The sequence below is a fragment of the Athene noctua genome, chromosome 2 (assembly GCF_965140245.1).
Source record: "Athene noctua chromosome 2, bAthNoc1.hap1.1, whole genome shotgun sequence".
NCBI classification, from domain to species: Eukaryota; Metazoa; Chordata; class Aves; order Strigiformes; family Strigidae; genus Athene; species Athene noctua.
In genome coordinates, this window is record NC_134038.1 from 121,129,784 (window position 1) to 121,151,858 (window position 22,075).

At 41.5% G+C, this 22,075-nt stretch overlaps 1 protein-coding gene across 13 annotated transcripts in view; it reads left to right on the forward strand.

Annotated features, from left to right (window-relative positions):
* Window positions 1-22,075, forward strand: part of ABI1 (abl interactor 1) — an 83,607-nt gene that overhangs the window by 8,264 nt on the left and 53,268 nt on the right. For all 13 annotated transcript variants that reach the window (XM_074900094.1, XM_074900083.1, XM_074900086.1 and 10 more), the window contains exon 2: window positions 16,659-16,826. In XM_074900094.1, the coding sequence (XP_074756195.1) occupies window positions 16,659-16,826 (168 nt within the window). The remainder of the gene's footprint in view (window positions 1-16,658; window positions 16,827-22,075) is intronic.

Genomic DNA, 22,075 nt, shown 5'->3' on the forward strand with positions numbered 1-22,075 from the left:
TCCCTCTTCCTTCCTTCCTCCCTCCCTCCCTCCCTCCCTCTCCAAAGAGCCCAAAATAATCAACTCTGTGTATTCTTTCTACAGCAGAAGTTCAAGATGAGGCATGCTGCTCTAAGTGTGAGGAGGCTTTGATACTGTAGTGATGAGTAGTTAAAAACTCATGGGGAGGAGATTCTGCATAGTTTTCCTAATTTTGTTGTAACCTCAAATAGGAGTAAAACGTGGTATACTCTTCCTACTTTTGCTAGGAAGGTGGGGAGGCCTTTTGGAACTTGGGCAGAGGAGGCTTATTAAAACAGATGCCGTTTTGACATCCTTAGAGTTGAACATAATGTTCTTACTGGGTGGTCTTAAGGTTATAAATAGTCCCAAGGAAAAAAATTGCTTGTTTACTACTTGAAGCATAACAATTCTTTGATATCCTTGGAAAAGAACTGAAGTGTAGATTCTTATGCCTGCTTTCACACCAGTGTTTCGCATGATAATGTTTTTTCTAAACTGTATCAGGTAAACATGGGTTTTTTGCTGGCTTTTTTTCCCAGCTAATCTTTCAGCAAATGAATATCTTCACTTTCATCCTCTGATCTCCTTGTACTCTGGGGTCAGCAAATCTGCCAACTAGTATTTGTCCTGTGGCAGTCATTGTCAGCTGAGCATCTTACTTGCCTTTATTGTAGTAGGCATGCTACAAATTAATACTTGAACTGTGATTCCCCCATGCAATAATTCAGTGTTTTCTGGAGCCTAAGATAAGAAAATGTGTAAAACAAATAGACAAGAGAGGAACAAGGTGTCCGGGCAGTTGCATCAGCCTACTGCAGTAACATCTAAGTAGCTGCAGAATATATTATGGCTTGTCTTTTTGCAGTCGTACACCTAATGATGTTAGTTGATGTTAGGTTCCTAAATGTTACTTGTGACAACATTTTTCTCTCTCTAGGTGCTTCTCCTAGCTTGTGATCTTACTGTGAATTTGCTGGTTTCTTTCTTGCTGCTGAAGTCTCCTATCTGCTTACTGCAGGCCATTTCCTAGACCTGTTGTCTCACTTTTCTCCTACCGCCAAAATACTGTGGACTTTCCCTTTTCCTGCTGTTGATGCAAGAGTGCTCTCATCACAGCTGCTGGCTCTGAAACACTCACATGCGTGCTCTCTACCTTGTTGACTTTGTCTCATTTCAGATCTCATCTGAAAACCTCTTCTCCCTTGCCTATTTCTTTTAATTACTCTCTTTCTATTATTTTACTGCCTGTTTTACTGCTTTGCAGCTTAAATAATGGAGCTGTTTGTCATGATGCTTTTCAGACAAACAGCTTCTTCTAGCATGGGTTCGAATATGAAACCTGCAGCTACTGAAGACATTTATATATGCTTGATTTTTTGATTGTTGGCACAGAGTGAGACTAAGGCCTTGGCTGTGAAGTGGTCTGTACCACCTGAGGAAGCTGTGATAAGCAGGATGCAGAAGAAACAGAAGGCAGCTGTGGAGATGTGGTGTGCAATGGGACTGACACGTTTCTGTCTACTAGTAAAACTCTTAGGAGGCCTCTCAAATATGTGGACAGGCCTTTCCTTTATAAGAAATATGTTTTGTTCAGGAAGCTGGTCCTTTTGTTACTCTGAGACCAAGGAGTGGAAAGGGCTTAATAAAACTTAGCTGCTTGGAGGGCTTTGGATCCCTTAACAGTAAGGGAAAGGTGGACTTGTCAGTGGGAATGGTTTTCTGTTAACATAAATTAGTAGGTATTTATCCACAAAGCAGAGCTGGACCTGATCCTGAAGGGGTTTTATAAAATATGTAGTCTCCAGGGTTCCCACTTGGAGACCTTGCAGTAGGTGACTTGGGTGATGCTTCAGTCAAGGTCCAGAGAGTATCAGACTAACAAATAGAGATATGATGGATCCATGCACTTACGTTGGCAAGATCCTTGGAGACCTGGCTGGGGATTGTTCAGATTTTGATTTGCTGGCTGATTTGCAGGGTTTCTAAATCTCTGGGAGGAGCTATTGTTTCTGTGATGCAAACTCCTGGCTTTAGCTGCATTAGATAAAAATGTGTGTCTGGTTTGGAAGCGCTTGGCTCTGCAAGGGCTCTCTTCAAACACCGTGGGTGTGTTTCCTGCTGCTGCATACCGTATGTTCCCCCAGCACTGAAATGATCTGGTTGGCGCAGTAGTCCTGAGACTTGTCTGGGAGCATTGCAAGTACATGTTGTCTTAAACGGCAACAGATTTTGTATCTAATTTCTAAGATGTCTTTAGCTTTGAATGTTAGAGAAGATTGTTGTTGCCATAGATGTAATTGAACCTTGGGCTCATACAATGCTGCTTACTTTGTAAGAAGTATTGTACCCCTTGAGTAACTTCTAGATGTATATTTTGTTCCTCTTTAGCAGTCTGTCCTTTAAACCAACAGAGAAGGATAACAGTGGATGGAAAGCTTTCTAGCACAAGTTCCTTCTTTGGAAATCTACTATCCATGAACAAGAACTGTAAAATCAGCTCCTGCTAGTACTAGCAGTGAATACTTACTGTTCAGAAACTGGGGGAGGTATTTGTTGTAATTATGAGAGGCTTGTTTACTGGGGATAGAAGCTGAGTATGCAGGGATATGGTACCTATGGCTTGCTGTTCCTCTGCTGAAGGAAGAAAAATTGCTGGGTTTGGTCCTGAATGTGGAACGTATTGGGGATCTGGGTGTGTTTCTCAGGCATGGAAAGGGCTTAAGAGTTGATAAAGAATAATCTATGTTGTATCACTTTCTGCCTTGCTGGCAGAAAGCGGGAATGGTTTGAAGGATGTCTGAAAAGCAAGTTGAGGCTCCTGAGCAACTCCCAAGTTTCTGGTATGAGTAAAAGCACAGGAGGAATGGGAGCGAGCATGTAACCCTCCTTCACTCAGTGCCTCTCTTCGTCATTCTCTCTTCCTGTGACATGGTAGGACAACATTAAAAGCACATATTGCTGCTCTTTGCTTCCCACTTATAGCAGACAGCTGGAGAGGTAGCTTTACTTTTTTCTCAGATTGCTGTAAAGGGTTACTGCAGCAGCACTGGGAGTGGGGGAGTATGAACTGAAGCAGGTACTTACTGGCTGTATAACATCCCACCAGGCCTGGGGGAATAAATGTGGGGAATACTGTGAGTCATGCTTGTCAGTCTCATAAAGCAAGAGGCTTTTTAAAATTGGCCTTGGAGGGGAAGAGGTGTTTAATGGAGCAGTTGTGAAGGAGTTATGCAAATAGAGAACATAAATAATGAGCAAAAGGTACTCATTTAAGCTTCTTGCCTCCTTAGAAAATGACTAAATGCAAACTAACCACTGCAAAAGTGAAGAAAAATGCATCATCATTAAGTATAATGGGTGCAAAAATGTGGCCATTCGTGATGATAAGAAAATTCTCCTTTTGTGACTAGGAAAATGAATTTCTGTAGTTGTTGAACAGAAAAGTTTTTTTTTCTCTTTTCAATTTCCTTTAAAAAACCAAGGTGGGAAGCTGGAAAGCAGTGACTCTAGTAAGAGCTGGTGAGGAGGGGAGGTAGTAAAAAGACCAGTCTCCAATTTTGCTTTGGACATATCTTCAGTGTTTAGGCTGTTTTTATATAAAAAGTCTTTGCTTTTCCATCCCCTATTATTCATGCAGGAATTTATATACATCTAAATACTGTATATTCTTTGGTAAAATTCAGAGCATGTTTTTAGGGTATAACTTTTTTTAGCTAGTGACACAGCCACTTCTTGCTGTTCTAAATTAGAGTTTCAAACAGAGCTTATGAAATGTAATTGTTCCAGTCCTGGGCTTGCTTGGATCTGCTCACATAGTATGAATCTTATCTCTGGTAGCTAAGTCTTGCCAACAGACTTAATTGGCATGTAATTTTCTTGGACTACCTCTTCTGCCTCTTGCAGTGCAGAGAGGCCATCCCAAGCTTTGAAGCAGTTACGTATGCCAGGTACACTGTCCCTGCCTTAGCCTCTCCTCTTTCAACTAGGTGGGGGCAGGTGCTGTGCTTCCTTTGGGGCACACATGTGGAGGTGGATGGCAGAGTGGGTATGGGCGGGTGCACAGCTGTGGCTGACATCCTGTTGTGAAAGGACTGTTCTTCTGAACACAGGTCCTCTGTAGCTAGTAATAAGGCCACTCATCTGTCAAGCCGATTACAGATGAGTTAGTAGCAAGGTGTCCTGGTGGCCCTACTACAAATGCTGAGATAGAATAGTTCAAGGATTGTTTTACTACTGGAGGGGGGAACAGGGAGTGATTTGGATGTGACTATCTCATGCATCTGATTGCATGGAAGCACAAGCACTCCTGTCATATGTATGACTGCATCTACTGTATCTGCTTAAAGCTGCCCTCTTCTACATTGTACATGAAGGGGAAGCAGTCTTTAAAATCACGTGAAGGAGCAGCATAAAATCACCAGTGGAACTTCAACATGGATTAGAAAACTTTTCTGAAATTGTTTGCAAGAGGCATTGCAGCTGTATTTCTAGAAAAAGTTACTCACTTGAACTACTGCTGTGCTAACACCACAGCAACTGTCTCTCCAAGGGCTTTGTTCAAAAAACCAAAACAACCCCCTCACTCCTCAATTTGACACTATTTCCTATTGAAGGACTTGCTTTCTGTATTCTGTTGGTTTCTGTAAGTTAAGCTTTCTCTGTTGCTGGATGTGGAGATTACCATATTTATTTGTTACCTACTGTCCTAATCACATTTTTTGGGGGGAAAGAAAGCGGTATATTATTGACTTGCCATTCCGCCTTCCTTTCCTCCTGTTCTCCATTCTCCTGAGCCATCTGTTTTGTTCTGGTGTGTGATGGTTTTGGGGTTTTTTTAAGAGCTAAATTCCTACTTGCTACAATTGAAATAACCCAGTATTCAAATAAGCTTATTTATGTAAGGTTTTAGAATGTTCTTGCTAACCATAGGCTCAAATTTTAACATAATAAAAGTAATTCTTCAGAAAGAAACTGAATGTAGTATGCTTACAACTGCTAAACCAGATAAAAATTCTAGTCAGGTTCAGGAGTGCACAGAAGTCTAAACAATATCAGCAACTGTTTGTGTGATCAGCTAGAAGCAGAAACTAGGTTGATTTTCTCCACTTACATGCAAGTTCTTGTAAAAACAATCAGTCCTTGTATTGCAGTCCATAACTTTATGACCAAGAGATCACTGTATAGCCTGTGTGCTATATGAGTGTGCCTTGTGCTAGGAAGCAAACTACTACAAAACTGGGGAGATCCGCTGGTTTCTGGTCTAAGCACATTGCGTTGGTGTTGTGATATGTGCAAGCCCTTGGATGGTTTCCTGCTGGAGTGAATATATTGATCTTCAAGACACTAGTTAGTAGTGTAGTGCTAAAAAGTATGAGAAGAGAATTTGACCCTGTCATGGCCATTGTTTTCTTCTTTGTTTTAAAAATACTGTGATGTTTGGGAACTGCCTTAACTGTTAAATCTGGGCAGCAGCTGTGTGTCAAAAGTTACTTTCTTAAACGTGAGTACTCTTTCTGAATCAGGAATACTTGCAATCCAGACATTTGCTGGATGTTAGAAGGCCTATGTAACTCTTGGCTCTACATTTTAGTGCCTTGAGATCTTCTTGGAGCTGAACAGGCCTGCTAATGGCTTTCATGCTCTTCTCCACTTCCCTCCCTGCTTTGTTGTCCTGCAACATCTCCATGTGGAGAAACCTGTTGTGTTGCAGGGTGTAGCTTTGAGCCTGCTTGCTCTTGGACCAGACCTTTCGCAGATGCTGATGTTCAGTGTGTAGCTGTCTTGCAAACAGCAGTTGAGGTTACCCTGTTGTATGGGTTCAGAGCACTTTTAACATACAATCTGTGATACCAGGACATGCTGAGGTGACTCTGTAATTTGATCCTTTATGCTAAATCTTGTTGTTTTGCTTGCTCAGTGCTGTCTGGTAGGATTTCAGGCCTGTCTAGAGGGTAAGGAGAACTAGAGAGTGAGGATCTGGAAAGAAAGGTAGTTTTAGGTGACCTTTTATAGGTAAGCTTCCATCTAAAAGGCCATCTACCAATGATATTGAGAAGTTGTGGTGGTGAAGTTTCCACTGAATGGATAAAGAGGAAAAAAAAAAAGGAGAGCCAGGGAACTACAGGCCAGTCAATCTCATCTCTGTGCCCAGCAAGGTCATGGAGCAGATCCTCCTGGAAGCTGTGCTAGGGCATATGGAAGATGAAGTGACTGACGACAGCCAACAATGGCTTCACTGAGGGCAAATCATGCCTGACAAATTTGGTGGCCTTCTATGATGGGGCTACAGCACTGGTGGATAAGAGAAGAGCTTCTGATGTCATCTGCCTTGACTTATGCAAAGCATTTGACACTGTCCCACACAACATCCTTGTCTCTAAATTGGAGAGATGTGGATTTGACAGATGGAGCACTCAGTGGATAAGGAGTTGGCTGGATGGTCACACTCAAAGAGTTGCAGTCAACAACTCAGTGCCCAGGTGGGGAGAGCAGCAATGAGTGGCGTTCTTTGGGGGCCGGCATTGGGACTGGTGCTGTTGAACGTCTTTCATGGATGGTGAGATTGAGTGCACCCTCAGCAAGTTCATCAATGACACCAGGCTTTGTGGTGCAGTCGACATGCTGGAGAGAAGGGATGTGCCGTTTAGAGGGACCTGGACAGGCTTGAGAAGTGGGGCTGTGCAAACCTCATGGGGTTCAACAGGCCAAGTGCAAGGTACTGCACACGGGTCGGGGCAATCCCAAGCACAAATACAGGCTCTACAGAGAAGGACTTGGGATTACTAGTGGATGGAAAACTGACTATGAGCCAGCATTGTGCTCTGGCAGCCCAGAAAGCCAACCGTATCATGGGCTGCATCAAGAGAAGTGTGGCCAGCAGGTCAAGAGAGGTGGTTCTGATCCTCTACTCTTGTGAGACCCCACCTGTAGTTCTGTGTCCAGCTCTGAGGCCCCCAGCTTAAGAAGGATGTGGACCTGTTGGAGCAGGTCCAGAGGAAGCCACAAAGATGATGATGGGGCTGGAGCACCACTCCTGTGAGGACGGGCTGAGAGAGTTGGGGTTGCCTAGAGAAGAGAAGGCTCTGGAGAGACCTCATAGTGGCCTTCCAGTACTTCAAGGGGTCCTACAGGAAAGATGGGGAGTGACATTTTATCAGGGAGTGTAGTGATGGGATGAGGGATAATGGTTTTAAACTGAGGGAGGGTAGATTTAGATTAGGTATAGGGAAGAAAATCTTTACTGTGAGGGTGGTGAGGCCCTGGCACAGGTTGCCCAGAGAAGCTGTGGCTGCCCCCTCCCTGGCAGTGTTCAAGGCCAGGTTGGACAGGGCTTTGAGCAACCTGGTATAGCGGAAGGTGTCCCTGCCCATGGCAGGGGGCTTGGAACAAGATGATCTTTAAGGTCCCTTCCAACTCAAACCATTCTGTGATTTTAGCATGTTGCTTGTCTTCAGATACAGGTTTGTTGTAGTATTCTGGGCTCATTCCTTTAGTTTGATTTGTCAAAATGGAGACAAACTGATTGTGTGAGCACTTGACAGTCCATGAGAGTAAACTGAAGAGCTAAATAAAGTTCATAGAAGGAACCACTGTTATCAATGTTATGAAAAGGGACTCTTACGCAGTATGAGGTGAAGAGCTTTGCCCCAAACTAGGTTACTCTGACCTATTCTGATTTTTCACTCCAGTTAGGTTCTGTGTTGCTACCACTATATTACAAGGAGGATATTAAGGTAACTAATAAATGCTGAAGTGTCTCCTTCCTGTTCCCACAAAAAAAAGAAAAATAGATCTCTGACTTAGCAGTGAGCGTGTCCTTGCTAGATGAGCTAAAATTTGTGGGTTGGTGCTGGCACTTAAGAAACTAAACAGAAAGCCATTTTAATTTCAAGCCCCATTAGAAACGGAAAACAAAAGATCAATATTTGAGAGACAGTGTGTAAGGAAACAAATGCAATGAAAGTTCTCTAATTCCCTATTATCTCCTGTCTAGTGTGCTGAAATAATCATATGCTCTGAAGCCTTGAGTAGCTTTCAAACCAAGGGTTTCTTTTCCTGGCTGACAGTCTGAGGGTGGTAATAGTCTGTATTTGGAGCTCTGGTTGATGTCTCTGATGTCAGAGCGTGCTTTGTCAGCTCTGAAGAAATTTGTGTGTTTGATGTCATAAGGCAAATCATAGGCATTGTGAGGAGGTTAAAAGTGTAAGTTTGAAGTAACTGTGCAGTGCTTTACAGGAATGAGAGATGTGGTTTCTGTCCTGGAGCCTGTGTTGTCTAAATCATGTAAAACAGAAAATAAGACTCAGACCAAATTTCATAAGCTTGTTGCATATTTAGTCTTACTAATTCAGTGTACAAGGGTTGTGTGAAAATGACACATGGGCATGTCTGCTTCTGTCATTTTAGTTCGGTGTGGCATGCTATTTTGGTTGTATACACAGACCGTAACAACTGACATTAGCGATGTATTGTGCCAACATATATGTTTATTATGACATCTCCTCTACTGGATTTGGCAGGAGAACTGAAAATTGTGTTTTCAATGATATATTTGTATATATAATTTGTTTTTTAATAAGGGGAGTGGTTTAGTCTAGAGCCAACATGGAGCACTGCTGCATTGGGCAGAAAATGCTAACAGAGCAGCTGATACATATCTTCCCAGGCTCCATCTGTCAAAGTCTGCATTGCTTTGTGAATCACACTCCTATTGGATAGATTTGTTTCTTGCTATAATGTTTGCAGCCTGGATTAAAACACAATTCCTAAGTTGGTTTTTAAAATATTTACTATTCAAAGAAAAAAAGCATTTTTGTAGGCTACTTCTGCCCTCCTTTACAGACCTGTTAAAATCTGCATCGCTGTTGTGAATGCTGCATCTTGTGGACATGTCTTAGTTTAAGTAAAAAAAACATGTATGAGGGTAAGGTAGTTACTAGCTTAGTCTCAAAGACATGGTTCTTTGCTGTGTACACATAGGTCAGAGAGGGTTGGGATCTGATGATAATCTGTATCAGTGTATCTGAGAAAGTTAGACCCTTTTATTTTCTGAAACATCAATGTGCATATTCACCTTGCATTTTTTTATGAGGACTATTATACTTTTACCATTATGGGGTATACATGTGCGTATGTATATATAATATATGCATGTGCCTTGAACTTTCCTTTGCAATTAACTCCCCTTAATGAAGAAACTTTTTTCCCTCTACCTTCCCCAAAAGAGAATTATAATTAGAAAAATTGAGACTCTTCTTTTTACAGTTAATCAACAGAATGAAAAGCAACTTTCAAGTAAAAGATGATCTGCAAGGACAGAGGCAGATTGGCTAAATTGGTCTCAGCCCATAGAAATGCTAATTTGCTATCAAGGCTATTCAGGACTGGTCAGGGGAATATTATTGATGGAAAGGAAGGATTTGTTTCTAGCTGATTGTCTAACATGTACAGGATTTGGGGGAGGCCCTGTCTTAAAGCTTGTGAATTATAGGCAGTGCTTGTTATGCTGTCCTATGTGCTTATTAAACTACAATAAATTGGTGTGCGTGTTGACCCTTGAGAGGGGATAGCTGACCAGTCAATGATTTTTAAGATAGGGTTTCAAAAAAGCAACAGACTGAAATCTTGCTTGTGGGCTGTGGTGTGGTGGTTGCTGTGGTGGTGATCACCTTATCGTCTGGTGCCTTGAATGAATGCCAGTTTTATTGTGCAAGGTCTTTACCTGGGGAGAAGATATTTCAAGTTCTACCAGTTCCTCTGTGTTTGGTATAGCTGAGTTACTGCATCTTATCTTGGAGAAACTCAACAGACATGGTATTATTTCATACCAATGGGCCTTTTTGTTGTGGATGCTGGAAGGAAGTTCACTAGAGTTGAATTGTAGATGCTAGCCTAGTCATGTTTATTGAGGATTTCTGCCTCAGTAGATGGCAAAAATTACTGTTTACTGAATGGACTTGAAAGAATTTAATCATCCTGGTTTTAATTTTGGGGTTACTGTAGTGAGAGGGATCTTGGGCTTTAGAACTCTTCTGAATGGTTAGGCATACTTTTGTGCCTCCCCATCTTTAAATTTCTTCATACTCCTGGAACAGCCACTTATTTAAGTGGTTGAGAGCTTTGAGACTTCTATTTGATACCACTTCTCAGTATGTGTAGAGGAGTGTGTTGAATAGTCTGTTCTATATCTTGGTTTTGCTGCCAGTGAAGCATTGACTGCCAGTCTCCTGGAGAGAAGGCATTGGACAGGAGGTGAATGATGTTCAGTAGTGGCAGTAATATCTTGCTATTAATAGCTTGCAAGCTATTGGGTAATTAAAATCCTGAGTTTTCAAAACACACCCCCCTACCCCCCCCCCCCCCCCCCCCCCCAGTTCAGGAATAGTAGAAAAGTACAACAAAATGACAAGTTATGGCAAATCACTTCAGTAAAATATTGGAACATTTTTCTGCTGCACATATTGTAGTACTGATCTTTGGTGCAGAATTCCAGTTGAGATTTGCCTGTACTGTGGAATGTGTGGGGTTTTGGCTTTAGTTCTTTAGTTCCTCTTCCTATGGAGGCTGGGTTTGCCCTGTCTTTTTATCAGGCTGTGCTTATACTAAGTCCTGTTCCTTGTCCCCATGTAAAAGCTTTCTTTTGAAATTTTCTCACAGTTGTTTTCTGATGATAGTAATGATATGAATGTCAAAGCAGGTGGCTTCAGTAACAAGACTACTGATGGTGGCTGATTTGGGACAGTTTGCTTTGAAGACCGACAGCAGATGAAGTGTACTGGTGACCTCTGAAGTCTTATCTGTGGTGCTGTGGGAGGAGATCTCCTGTGCTAGTATGTTGGGCAAAGGTTGAGCTTAGATTTCTGAACTAACTCTCCTGATGGCTTACGTCACTTTTCAGTGAGGGACTTGAGATGCTGATCAGTGTGGAACAGTCTGGAACTTGTAAGCAAGTAAATACCAGGCTTAGTAGAGCTCTCTGGATATTGGGAAATATTCAGTGCATTCCTTGAAGTAAATGCTAGCCTAATGCATTGCAGAGAGAATTTTTTCAGTGAGATTGCTGTATGGCATGAGCTCAGTAAGCCTGTTCCAGGAGACAGCTGACACACCTGATTACCATTCAGGTAAGGGCAGAGTACCACACATAGTGTAAGCAACCCCTGTTTATAACCGTTTAAGCCTTAGTTTCTCCTGCCACTCTGGAATGATATATATCCCTTAAGGTTATATCTGTGATGAGAGAAAGAAGCCCTAAATGCTCCTTGCTGAGCACCTGCTTGTAATGGCCATAGTCTGTTTAGATCTTGGATGGCTTCCAGGTAGGTGGTTGACGCCTGAAAGTTCTTCATACTATAGAAACTTGTGGCACTTTCTGCTGTGACTTACCAGTTTGACTTTTTTCTTTCATTTATAACTGATACTCTGATGTAATAACTAGCAGTGACAGCCAAAAAGTCTACCATGGTGCACTATGTTTACAAAGCAGTTTAACAAACTTCATGAACTATGGATAAGAAGGAAACCTCTATCCATAGGCTACCCACTTATTTCAGTATGTAGCTCCTCAGTTATTTACAGTGATCTTTGGATTTACAGTTCTTGATAGTGTAGATCAGACTTGGCTCAGTAGGTAAATGTGATCTAGTGTGTATGGCATATTTAAACCTTTGAAACACAGTACTGCAGCTTGGATGTGAAATACTTGGTCTAAGCTGAAGCTAATATTGTGAATAGTTTAGAAATGCCTGAGCATTTTGCCACTGGCAGTCAGAAGTAACAACTCAAAGCTGGTCTTAAGGGTTTATTAAAAGCCTTATCAGTTCAGTGAAGCAACAACTTCAAACTCATAAATACATACAGAAGTTCTACATAATGTTACAAACTCTTGCTCAGGGGAGGTTTGAGTGCTCATGTTTTCTGAATGTGGAAGCCACTTTTCAGAAATATGTTCCTTCCACCTTGGAGTGTCCCCAGCCTAGTTCTCAGGGAGGTTAAGTACTGATATTTAGGAGTCTCCAAGCCACTGCCTGGGCATACATCTTTACCATTGTATAAAAGTACTTCCAATTTAATAGAAAAATGAAGTGCTGTAGACTGTAGTGAACTTAAGCTAAATGTTTTGACTGGTTGTTTTTTGTTTAGTCTTTTGTTGTTGTTTTGTTGGGGTTTTTTAGTAAAAATTAGGTCCTCAGTTTGTTCGGACCAGATCTCTGAGCTAAAAGGGCAAGACTTTAGTGAAGGAAGAAGTTTGAAACCTCAACTGTAGTATCTGTTTTACCAGGAAGTATGCATTCTGGAAATGTCAAAGATAAACAGCATGAACAAAAGAGAATACAAGTGGGTGTATTGATAACTCTGGCATAGTTGCATTCTGTGAATGATGATACATGATAGAAATTGCTAAATCCACATGGTAAGTGATTGTGGTAATCCTAATTTTTCTCTTTAATCAGTTAATGAAAGGTAGAAGTCTTATTTTTAAAAAGACAACCAAGATGCAAAACTAAGCAATTATCTTGTGTTTGCTTGAAGCAGACACAAATGTGCTGCACTGTTGAAGTCATTAAATGTGCATAAGCAATAACAGCAAGGGCATATAAAACTGAGTGTAAAGCTGGTTCTGTAGCTTGGTTACTGAGAGTGGTCAAGGCCTTGAACAGAATGCCAAGCATCTGAACAGATATTGGGCACTGAGTAATTAACAGCTCTGTTCAGCTTATTGGTTGTTAGGCTGCTTTAGGGCAGTGCTCTGTTAGTAGTTTATCCTGGATGGGTTTTTCTGTGCTTGAGTTTGCACATATTCCAACAGCTGAAGATGAAAAATGTGGAGCACCACATGCCACATACTGACGAGACAAATTAATTTGCTTCTGCTAGGGCAGCCAGTCTTGGTGTGATCTGATGAGTTGCATTCTGACTTTTTGTCAGTTGGAGCCGATTCTTTTGGTGGAGCATTTATCTTGCAGGGAATTTCAAGCACAATGACTCGGACTGAAATAAAAGAAATAAAAAGAGGGAAAGCAGAGGTTGGAGAATAGGTAATGAGGGTATGAACCAGTGTGCTTGCAACAGAAAGTTTGGCTTCCAAAGATGTTTTTGCAGTGTGAGCTGATGTAATTTTTTTTTTTTTTTTGAGGAAGCTTCTACATGTAGTTGTGTGCTGTATGAACTAGAAGATGGTGGTAGTGAGCTGGTAGAGAGAACTGCTGGGAGGGCAGATGGTTTGAACACAGCACAGACACTGTTGTGGGGATGTGCCTGTGGGAGGCAGTTTGGAGAGGGGAAGCAAAAATGGACTGACTGTGCTGCTTGTAAAGATCAGTTGCTGAGTGATTGACTAGTTCCTCATCATTTGACCTTGACGTGTCACTGAAGTGAAGAATCAGTAAATAAGCTCATGCTTTCTTTTTACTGTGGCAGTTGCTCCTGTGCAGAATCAGTTTTGACTTGACCATAGTAATTATGTAAACTTTTAAAAGAAGCTTTATGATACAAGCTTGCATTTGACAAAAACACATGATATGTTGTGTGGAATGCTATGCAAGTTGAGCTGGCTATGTATCCACTTGAGTTATAGGAGAGGTTTTTCTTTTTTTAGTATTAAACCTAGTTATGTGAAAGCCATTTCAAACTGCAGTTTTGCCACACTAACATGACTGGTCAGGGTGAACTGGGTGTACAGGTGGGAGCTTACTTTAAGAAAACAACTTCAAAAGCTGTAATGTTCTGGATATAAAGAATATTCACTTTGCTACTACAGGACACTCAAACTTACATTGATATCAAGGACTATGGGAGAAACAACAGTATCTTTGAAGCTTTTAACAGAGATCATGAATTCTGAACTCTTAGGAAAACAAGTCAGTTGGCAGCCTTTGTATTTTGTTGTCTTTACATTTAAATAGTGAACAGGTGCTCATGCATTATACTACAGTGTCTGAAGGCATGTAAACATGTGCATTATCTTCTATACTGCTTTTAGTTTTTGCTTAAAGAGGGAGATGAAAGTAACAGTTGGAGAACATTGGAAATCCCAGCTCCCTCCTGTTGCTGCCACACAGCTCTTGGCTTCTCCCTCTCCCCTCTCTTACTGTCTGTGAAGCTTTGAGCTTATATCTTGCAGATGCCAGCAGTTCTAATTAAAAAATGCAAGAGACTATGTGTCAAGCTAGTTCTAATCTAAACTGTTAAACTGCAAACTGAAATTGCCTGAATTATCTGCAAAGCTTGAAAATGTTTCTAACCTAATTCTGCTAGGACAAGAAATACATTTCACATCACAACTATGTTCATCTAATCCTGCTGCCAAAGTAGTCCTTAGAGCAAATAACTGAAACGTTAGGTGCTTAGGCAAATGAGGGCAAGGCATTGATCAACAAATCGTTAGAGAAGAAAAGCAACTTTTTATACACTGAAGTTTCTCATTTGACAACATGCAGTAATTGAGTGCTGTGGCTTTGTAACTTGTTAGTGTTCTGCCTAACATTATTTAGTTGAAACTTATAATAAGAAAACTTCTTGAGTAAAGGCTACAGATCTACACTTGAGTTTATATAAAGTTAGAATTGTGTTGACCAACGCCTTATTGCCTGCGTCTAGTTCGGTAAACCTTTTATTTCAGGTATCACTGAAGATCCTACCTGCATTTTCATTATTGTCCAGACTGGGAGAAGTTAAAGTATAAATCATCAGTTGTTTTCTTTAGGCTCCAGCTCAGTAAGACAGTGTTTTTAAAGTCACTGCTAGTGATGACTTGAAGTTTAAGATGCCTTTTCAGAAAGCCGTGGTGCTTTGGGAAACTTGCTTCTTGAAACTTTAGTAGTTCTTTTGCACATCCTTCACCACCAAAGCTTGTTTTCTAAAGAAGCAAATGTTACTAATGTTTTCTGACAGCTAGAAATGACAATATTCTTTTTAAGTGAAAGGTAGGTTTACATTTGGAAATACTAGAAAATAGAGTTTTGCGTAGTGTGGCCCTAGTACATGCAATAGCTGTTTTACCTTTTGGCAACAGATTGCATTAAACTCTTCTTGCTGCTTCACACTGTAAAAGGCATCTGCATGTGAATCCGTTTGAAGGATGGCATTAACCAAGTGTTCTAATAAGTGTCAAAACAGTACTAGGAATGTTAATTATGAATACGAACAAATTTCCCAGATTGGGGGAGAATTAATGCTTGTTTAAAGAAATCTTTAATTAAGAGGTAGCCTAACATAGCTTGTGTTGCAGTATTTAGGTCATGCTGCAACTATATAATGTATGTGAACAGCTTGCCTTTTGGTTTTCTTCTTAAAGCAAGAGAGAAAAGGAGGATTCCTTATTAGCTGTTGCATCTTTTCATACTTTAACTCAGCGTAGATTTAACACTTGTGAATGTTAAACTGAAATATGGAGGTGAAGAAGAAAAGTGTCAGGATTTAAGAATGAATCAGTGCATAGAAACTGGAAAACTCAGGGCTCGTTTGAATACAAACAGAATATCTTTGTTTCCTGACTTTGTGTTTCATATTGTAACTGTTGCATGCAATGTGTGTCAAGTGTTACTCAAAGAAATCAATAGTAAAAATAGACAGAAGTCTAGTTGGAAGAGACTATTAATATGAACCTTTCCTTTTGGTTGCTGAGATCAACTGACTATTGCAGAAATAAATAAAATGAGGAAGAAACTATGGTAGCATTGAGTCATCATGTACTCCAAATCCCTCCTTATGCAGTGCACCTTTCTGACAAAGGGAAGAAAAGAGAATCCTGGATAGCTGCAGTTTGCAAGCTGAGTAACAGATGAAGTACATGGCCTCCACTACCAGCTCCTGAGCTGTGATACAGAGAGCACTTCAGAGTAGGGGGGTGGGGGCGGGGGTGTATTTTCCAGGTGGAGGTGCTGTTGGTACCTCCCATCGTGCCACTGAGAAGGGACTTAACTGGGCTGTTTGATTCAAGTCATTTAAACAGCTGTTGATCTTAAACCTGCCCTCTGACTAGGGAGCAGTGGCTCAGGACAGATTGAAAACTTCACCTTAGGAAGGTGTGATTTCACCGAGAAGATAATCCTTTCCTTATATTTTTGCCTTTGGGGGGGGAAGCTGTGCTTGTTTCTGCACCTCAAAATATGTGTGCCTTTTCCATGATGAACATTGTGCATGCTATCCTCATTATCTACTCACCCTTCTTGGACTGTGGGAGTAGTAGCCAGCATAACTGGAGGGTTGGCTTTGTAGGTGACGTGCAGTAGGGGACACCCAACTGTGGGAAAAGATTTTTCTGTCTTTAGCTGGCCTGGGCTGTGTGACCTCATAAGATATGGTGAAAGCTGCATTTCAGTGTTCCTGGGGAATTGGAGGCTTTTTGGGAAATGAAGGATTAGACAGGCTTTAGAAACTCAACTCCAACAAATCACGATAATGTTGGGTTTTCTACTGAATTAATTGTTTCTTGGCATGTAACTTTTTTATGGATAATATTTTTCAAATTCTGTATCTGTTCCTTATTATTGAGAATTTTAAAAATGTAGATGCAGATAGAGTACTTTGACTGCACAGTCAGATCTTCTTGATTACAGATTCTTCTAAATATAGGTTGTATTTTTTTGTTCCTGTCCTTTTTCCCCCACCCTTTTCCTGACCTTAAGTAAACATCTTGTTCTTTGGCTTTACAGGCTCCAGATAAAAGGAAAGCGTTAGAAGAGACCAAAGCCTACACAACTCAGTCTCTAGCCAGTGTTGCTTATCAGATCAATGCACTGGCCAACAATGTATTACAACTGCTGGACATCCAGGCATCCCAGCTACGGAGGATGGAGTCCTCTATCAACCATATCTCCCAGGTAATCTTTTTTTTTTAATAGAGAGCTGACAACATTGAAGGAGGCGTTATCTTGTCTCTTGTATTATTGAGCTGGGTAGTTTATGTTGACTTCTTTGTATTCTCTGAGCAGCATGATAGAAAATGGTAAGGTGTTTTTCTTTTAATATTTATGAAAGGCACTTTGTGATAGAGGTCATGACTGAAATAAAACAGTTCCTTTGTTAAGAAGCACTGGGATGATATTTGGTTTAAAGCATGAGTTAATAATTAAGATTCCAAGATCTAAAGCTGCAGTTGAGGGGAGGGGTAGAGAGAATGATTCTGAAGGAAATCCATATAGAAGTACCATATGAGCAGTGGCATTTTATTTAATGTTGCAACGTAGGCAGCAACTTCATTGGTTTTCATATGCTTGCAGGATGTAATTTCATGAGCTGTGCAGAGAGGGAGAGGGGTTCACATGCTGCCACTACCTGCTCAAGCAGTTGGATGAGCGAGCTGACCTGGCTTGTTACTGTGACTGCAGTATCACTAGGGTGGAAGCAGGGAGGACGTGGAAATAGATGACGGGAAAGAACAGGCCTGTCCCTGTCAGTGGCAGCCTGTGTTCCCTTGGCTGAAGCTTCACCCTAGCTGGCTGCTGCTGAGCAACAAGAGTTGCTGCTGCTTGCCTTGTAGTTGATCTGGCACTAGTCTGATTGTATACTAACTCAGACAAAAAATAAGTCTTGTGTTTAACCTGGAAGTGGCTTATTGCATAGTCAGGTGTCTGCCATACTAGTGCCAAGGAAGGGAGGGACAGGATCCTCTCAGTTATTTCACCCTTACATTGCTGTTCTGAAGTGGGCTTGAGTGAGTTGAGACCAGTGTTCTCTCTGTCGTATGCTTGTATTGAAATTCGGTTGGATCTTTGCTGGGCTTTATGTTCTATACTTACCTGAGACATTTCAAAAACAAATCTCAGAGAATTCAACCTGAAATGTTCTTCAGTGCAGCTGGTGATTTTAAAAACTTTGTTGGTCATCCAGTACCCTGTTAGTGGTACACCTTAGACCAAATACTTGAAAGAAAACGCTTCTTGTGGCCTCTACTGTCTGTCTCTGCATAGGCGCTGTTAACCTCTTTTTACTGTTCTTTTCGAGTAATTGTGGTTTCTAAAAATTCTTTCTGTTAAATGGCATTGCAGTGGTTCACTGAAAGCATGTCACTAGGCAGAAGATTCCTGTGCGTGTGGAAGGGCTCTCCTAATAACAAATCTTTAGAAAAGGCTTGTCAAGTTAGTATGTGCTAAGAACTACACAGTGTTAAACGCTGTATCAAGTATTTTAAAAGTACCTGCCACTGAAGCAGGAAAGTAGGAGGAAGTGCAATTCTTGTAGATAAGTTTCTTGTTCTGTCAAGTATCCAGAGATTTCTTGATGTTAGTATTATGACTACCTCTAAACAAGTGACTGGATAAAGGACTGAACCTATACTTTCCCAAGCACTGGATGCCCTTTTATAACCAGCACATCTTTTCTTATGTGTTTCAGAGCTGTAGTGTGTGTGTGAAGCAATTATTGTTAAATTCTCATTGGCCCACTGATACGACTAACTATAGAAAAAACAAAATGTTTGATACTAGCACAAAAGGTGTTAACCCTCTGTACTGTTTGCTGCTTGAGTTGAAGGCACTATGCTGAAAGCTGTTGAGTCACCTGATACATGAACTGTTTGCTAAAGACTCTGAACAATCAGTGCTTTGTAGAGTTTTTGAGGAGTGTTTAGCAAGGTCACTTACTTGTAGTTTCTGTCCTGGTTGGTCTTTACTGAAACTAATCCTTTCTTATAACTGAACCTCTGCAGACTAATTTTGTAGAATTAAACTGGATACAGATAATACACACATACCAGCTCAGCTATTTGCTTTGAAATGTTTCTGCTCAAATGCTTCAACTGCGTGTCTTAAATCTGCTGTGCAGTTGCTTTGATAGACTGTTTCTAAATTCTCTGAGGTCTTCAGAGTGTCTTTCCCCATGCCTGTATCAGTTGTGAATATTTTCGTGCTGCTAAAGCATGGGCATGAACATATTATCAAAATTATAATTTCGTCTAGAAACACAGAACTGAGGTGTTGCTGGACAATTACTCAATTCTGGGTTTTGCAACATAGAGCAGACATCTGTAAAGTAAGGTACAATTTGATAGTTTTTCTGGTTAAAATACCTTTCTTCTTTCCATGAAAGAAAATCCTGTGGCTCTTCTAACCTGCAGGCAGTTTGTTCCTGTACTGTGTTTCAGTTCTCTGTGCATGTTTTCCAGAAAGACTCTAGGCTAAATGGATAGCTGATGTTGATTAGTAGCCACTCAATATTTTTCTTAGCTATGTACCTTATTCACTGGAAAGAGCACTTGTGAAAAGTTAGGTGATGGAGTGGTGTGTTATATTCTTGTTACTGGGGCTTAATTTTACGGATGGAAAGCTTGCTTGCTTTTATAGGAAAAATTAATTAAACTTTGGGTTTGCATTGAGAGCAAACAGAGAGGCTTCACATGAGTAACCACACTGTGGTGAGGGAGTGCTGCTTTGAGTGCACAGAGGCAGTGAACAGCTCCAGGAATGGGTTTCACATAGTAGCCAGAGCAAAAGCCTGCCCAGCTGCATCTATATTTTCTGCAGTCATAGTTGTCTTTCAGCTGTAATGTGTGGGTCTGGAGTGACCTGCCACATAATTATTTACTACACCAAACGTACAGAGCTGTGTGCATACAGCTCAGCTCTTTGGCTTAAACCCTTGATACTGACTTCAAGCTTTGCCAAGCTGACTTGATCTCTCCAAGCTGCTCTGATATGGCAGAGTAGAGACTTGATCACTGTTCTGGAGTATTTTGCAAACCCTTCTGGTATAAGAGATTCTACTCATCCTGTTAGACAAGACTCAGTGAGGGGAAGATAACAAGTCTATACTTCAGACCAGCATGAGTGTCAAGGCTTCACTAAAGGTACTAAGGTTAGCAAATGTGACACCTATCTGCAAGATGGGCTGGAAAGAGGATCTGGGGACCTACCAGTCTGTAACATGTACAGGATAATCGGGCAGTCAGGCCCAGTCAGCGTGGGTTTATGAAAGGCAGGTCCTGCTTGACAAACCTGATCTCCTTTTATGACAAGGTGACCTGCTTAGTGGATGAGGGAAAGGCTATGGGTGTTGTGTGCTTAGACTTTAGTAAAGCCTTTGACACCATTTCCCACAGCGTTCTCTACTGGAGAAACTGGCTGCCCATGGTTTGGAAAGGTGTACCCTTTGCTGGGTAAAGAACTGGTTGGGTGGCTGAGCCCAAAGAGTTGTGAATGGAGCTAAATCCAGTTGGCAGCTGGTGTTCCCTAGGGCTCAGCACTGGGGCCAGTTCTGTTTAATGTCTTTATCAGTGATTTGGATGAGGGGATCAAGTGCACACTCAGTAAGTTTGCAGACGACAGCAAGTTGGGCAGGAGCATTGATCTGCTGGGGGGTAGGAAGGCTCTACAGAGGGATCTGGGCAGGCTGGAGCCATGGGCCGAGGCCAATTGTATGAGGTTCAGCAAGGTTGAGTGCCGGGTCCTGCACTTGGCTCACAACAACCCCATGCAACACCACAGGCTGGGGAAGAGTGGCTGGAAAACTGCCTGGCAGAAAAGGACTTGGGGGTGTTGTTCGACAGCTGGCTCAGTATGAGCCAGCAGTGTGCCCAGGTGTCCAGGAAGGCCAATGGCATCCTGGCTTGTATCAGAAATAGTGTGGCCAACAGGGACAGGGAAGTGATTGTCCCCACCGGTGAGGCTGCACCTTGACTACTGTGTTCAGTTTTGGGTCCCTCACTGCAAGGAAGTTGTTGAGGTGCTGGAGCACGTCCAAAGAAGGGCAACAAAGCTGATCAGGGGTCTAGAGGACAAGTCCTGTGACAACTGGCTGAGGGTACTGGGGTTGTTTAGCCTGGAGGAAAGGAGGCTCAGGGGGAAACTTACTGCTCTCTATAACTACCCAAAAGGAGGTTGTAGCAAGGTGGGTATTGGTCTCTCTTTCTCAAGTAACAAGCAATAGGACAAGAGGAAATGGCCTCAAGTTGCACCACGGGAGGTTTTAGATTGGATATTAGGAACAATTTCTTCACCGTAAGGGTAGTCAAGCATTGGACCAGGCTGCCCAGGGGAGCAGTTGAGTTACCATTCCTGGAGGTGTTTATAAGGTGCTTAGGGACATGGTTTAGTGGTGGACTTGGTAGTGTTAGGTTAATAGTTGGACTTGATGATCTTAGAGGTCTTTTCCAACTTAAACAATTCTATGATTCTATATATACCTTCAGACTCCCTACTACAGGCTTTCTGTTGCAGTCACAGTTACACTGCGTATTTCTGTCAGTTCCTGTTTGGTCCTTTAGTTTGTTCTTATTTGCCTTGAGAATGGCTGTACTTATAAGGGAAATTTCAGGTGGGAGTTGAGGTAGTTTTGATCCAAGATGTGGAAGCACAGCCAGCCTGAGTGCTGCACTGTTCCAGTGTGCCATTTCCACTTTCCCTTTGGGACACCGGTATAAAAAGGCAATGGAGGAAGGACTCAAGCCCCATGTGATTCCTAGCAGTCACTGCTGACTTGTCCATCCACAAATGCTTGGTAGTAGCAGAGCAGCAGTTTTGCTGTGGTATTGATTACCTTCAGTTGCAGCAACCAAAAAAAAAATTTTCCTTGAAGACTGAACAACAATAGGCAGGTGTTTTGCTTTCTTCATAGCTTATATAGTGTAAGGTGTCTGGAATAGGTAGTATTTTCTCTTGCAGTAGTTTTAGGGAAGATGAGTGAATGCACAGACTGGGAAGTGAAAGAGGAAAGGAGAAGCTGGGGGTCAGCCTGCAATCAGACATACTGGGAAGGACCTTGGACATTTAGGTTGGGAAGGAATGAAGGCCTTAACATTCAGCATATGATGTTTCTTAAGGTGTGCTGCAACTAAATAAACTTGGCATTTTTTCATGTACCCTGACCATGAATTAAGCAAGACATGATATTTGTGTTCTGAATGCAGTTTATACTTCATTATGCTTATTTCCTGTGGGCATTAAATAAAATTCTAGTTTGCTGTTTAATGTTGTTCCTTTGTGCCATTCTTGCATGGGTCCCATAAGCCAATGAGTTAGTTCTTAAAAAAATAAAATTTAAAAATCCTCTGTATCTCTCACTCCATTTTGAAAATCAGTGTCTTTCAGTAGAGGTGTTAAAAACTCAGCTCTTCATAGCCTGAATATTTGACAAG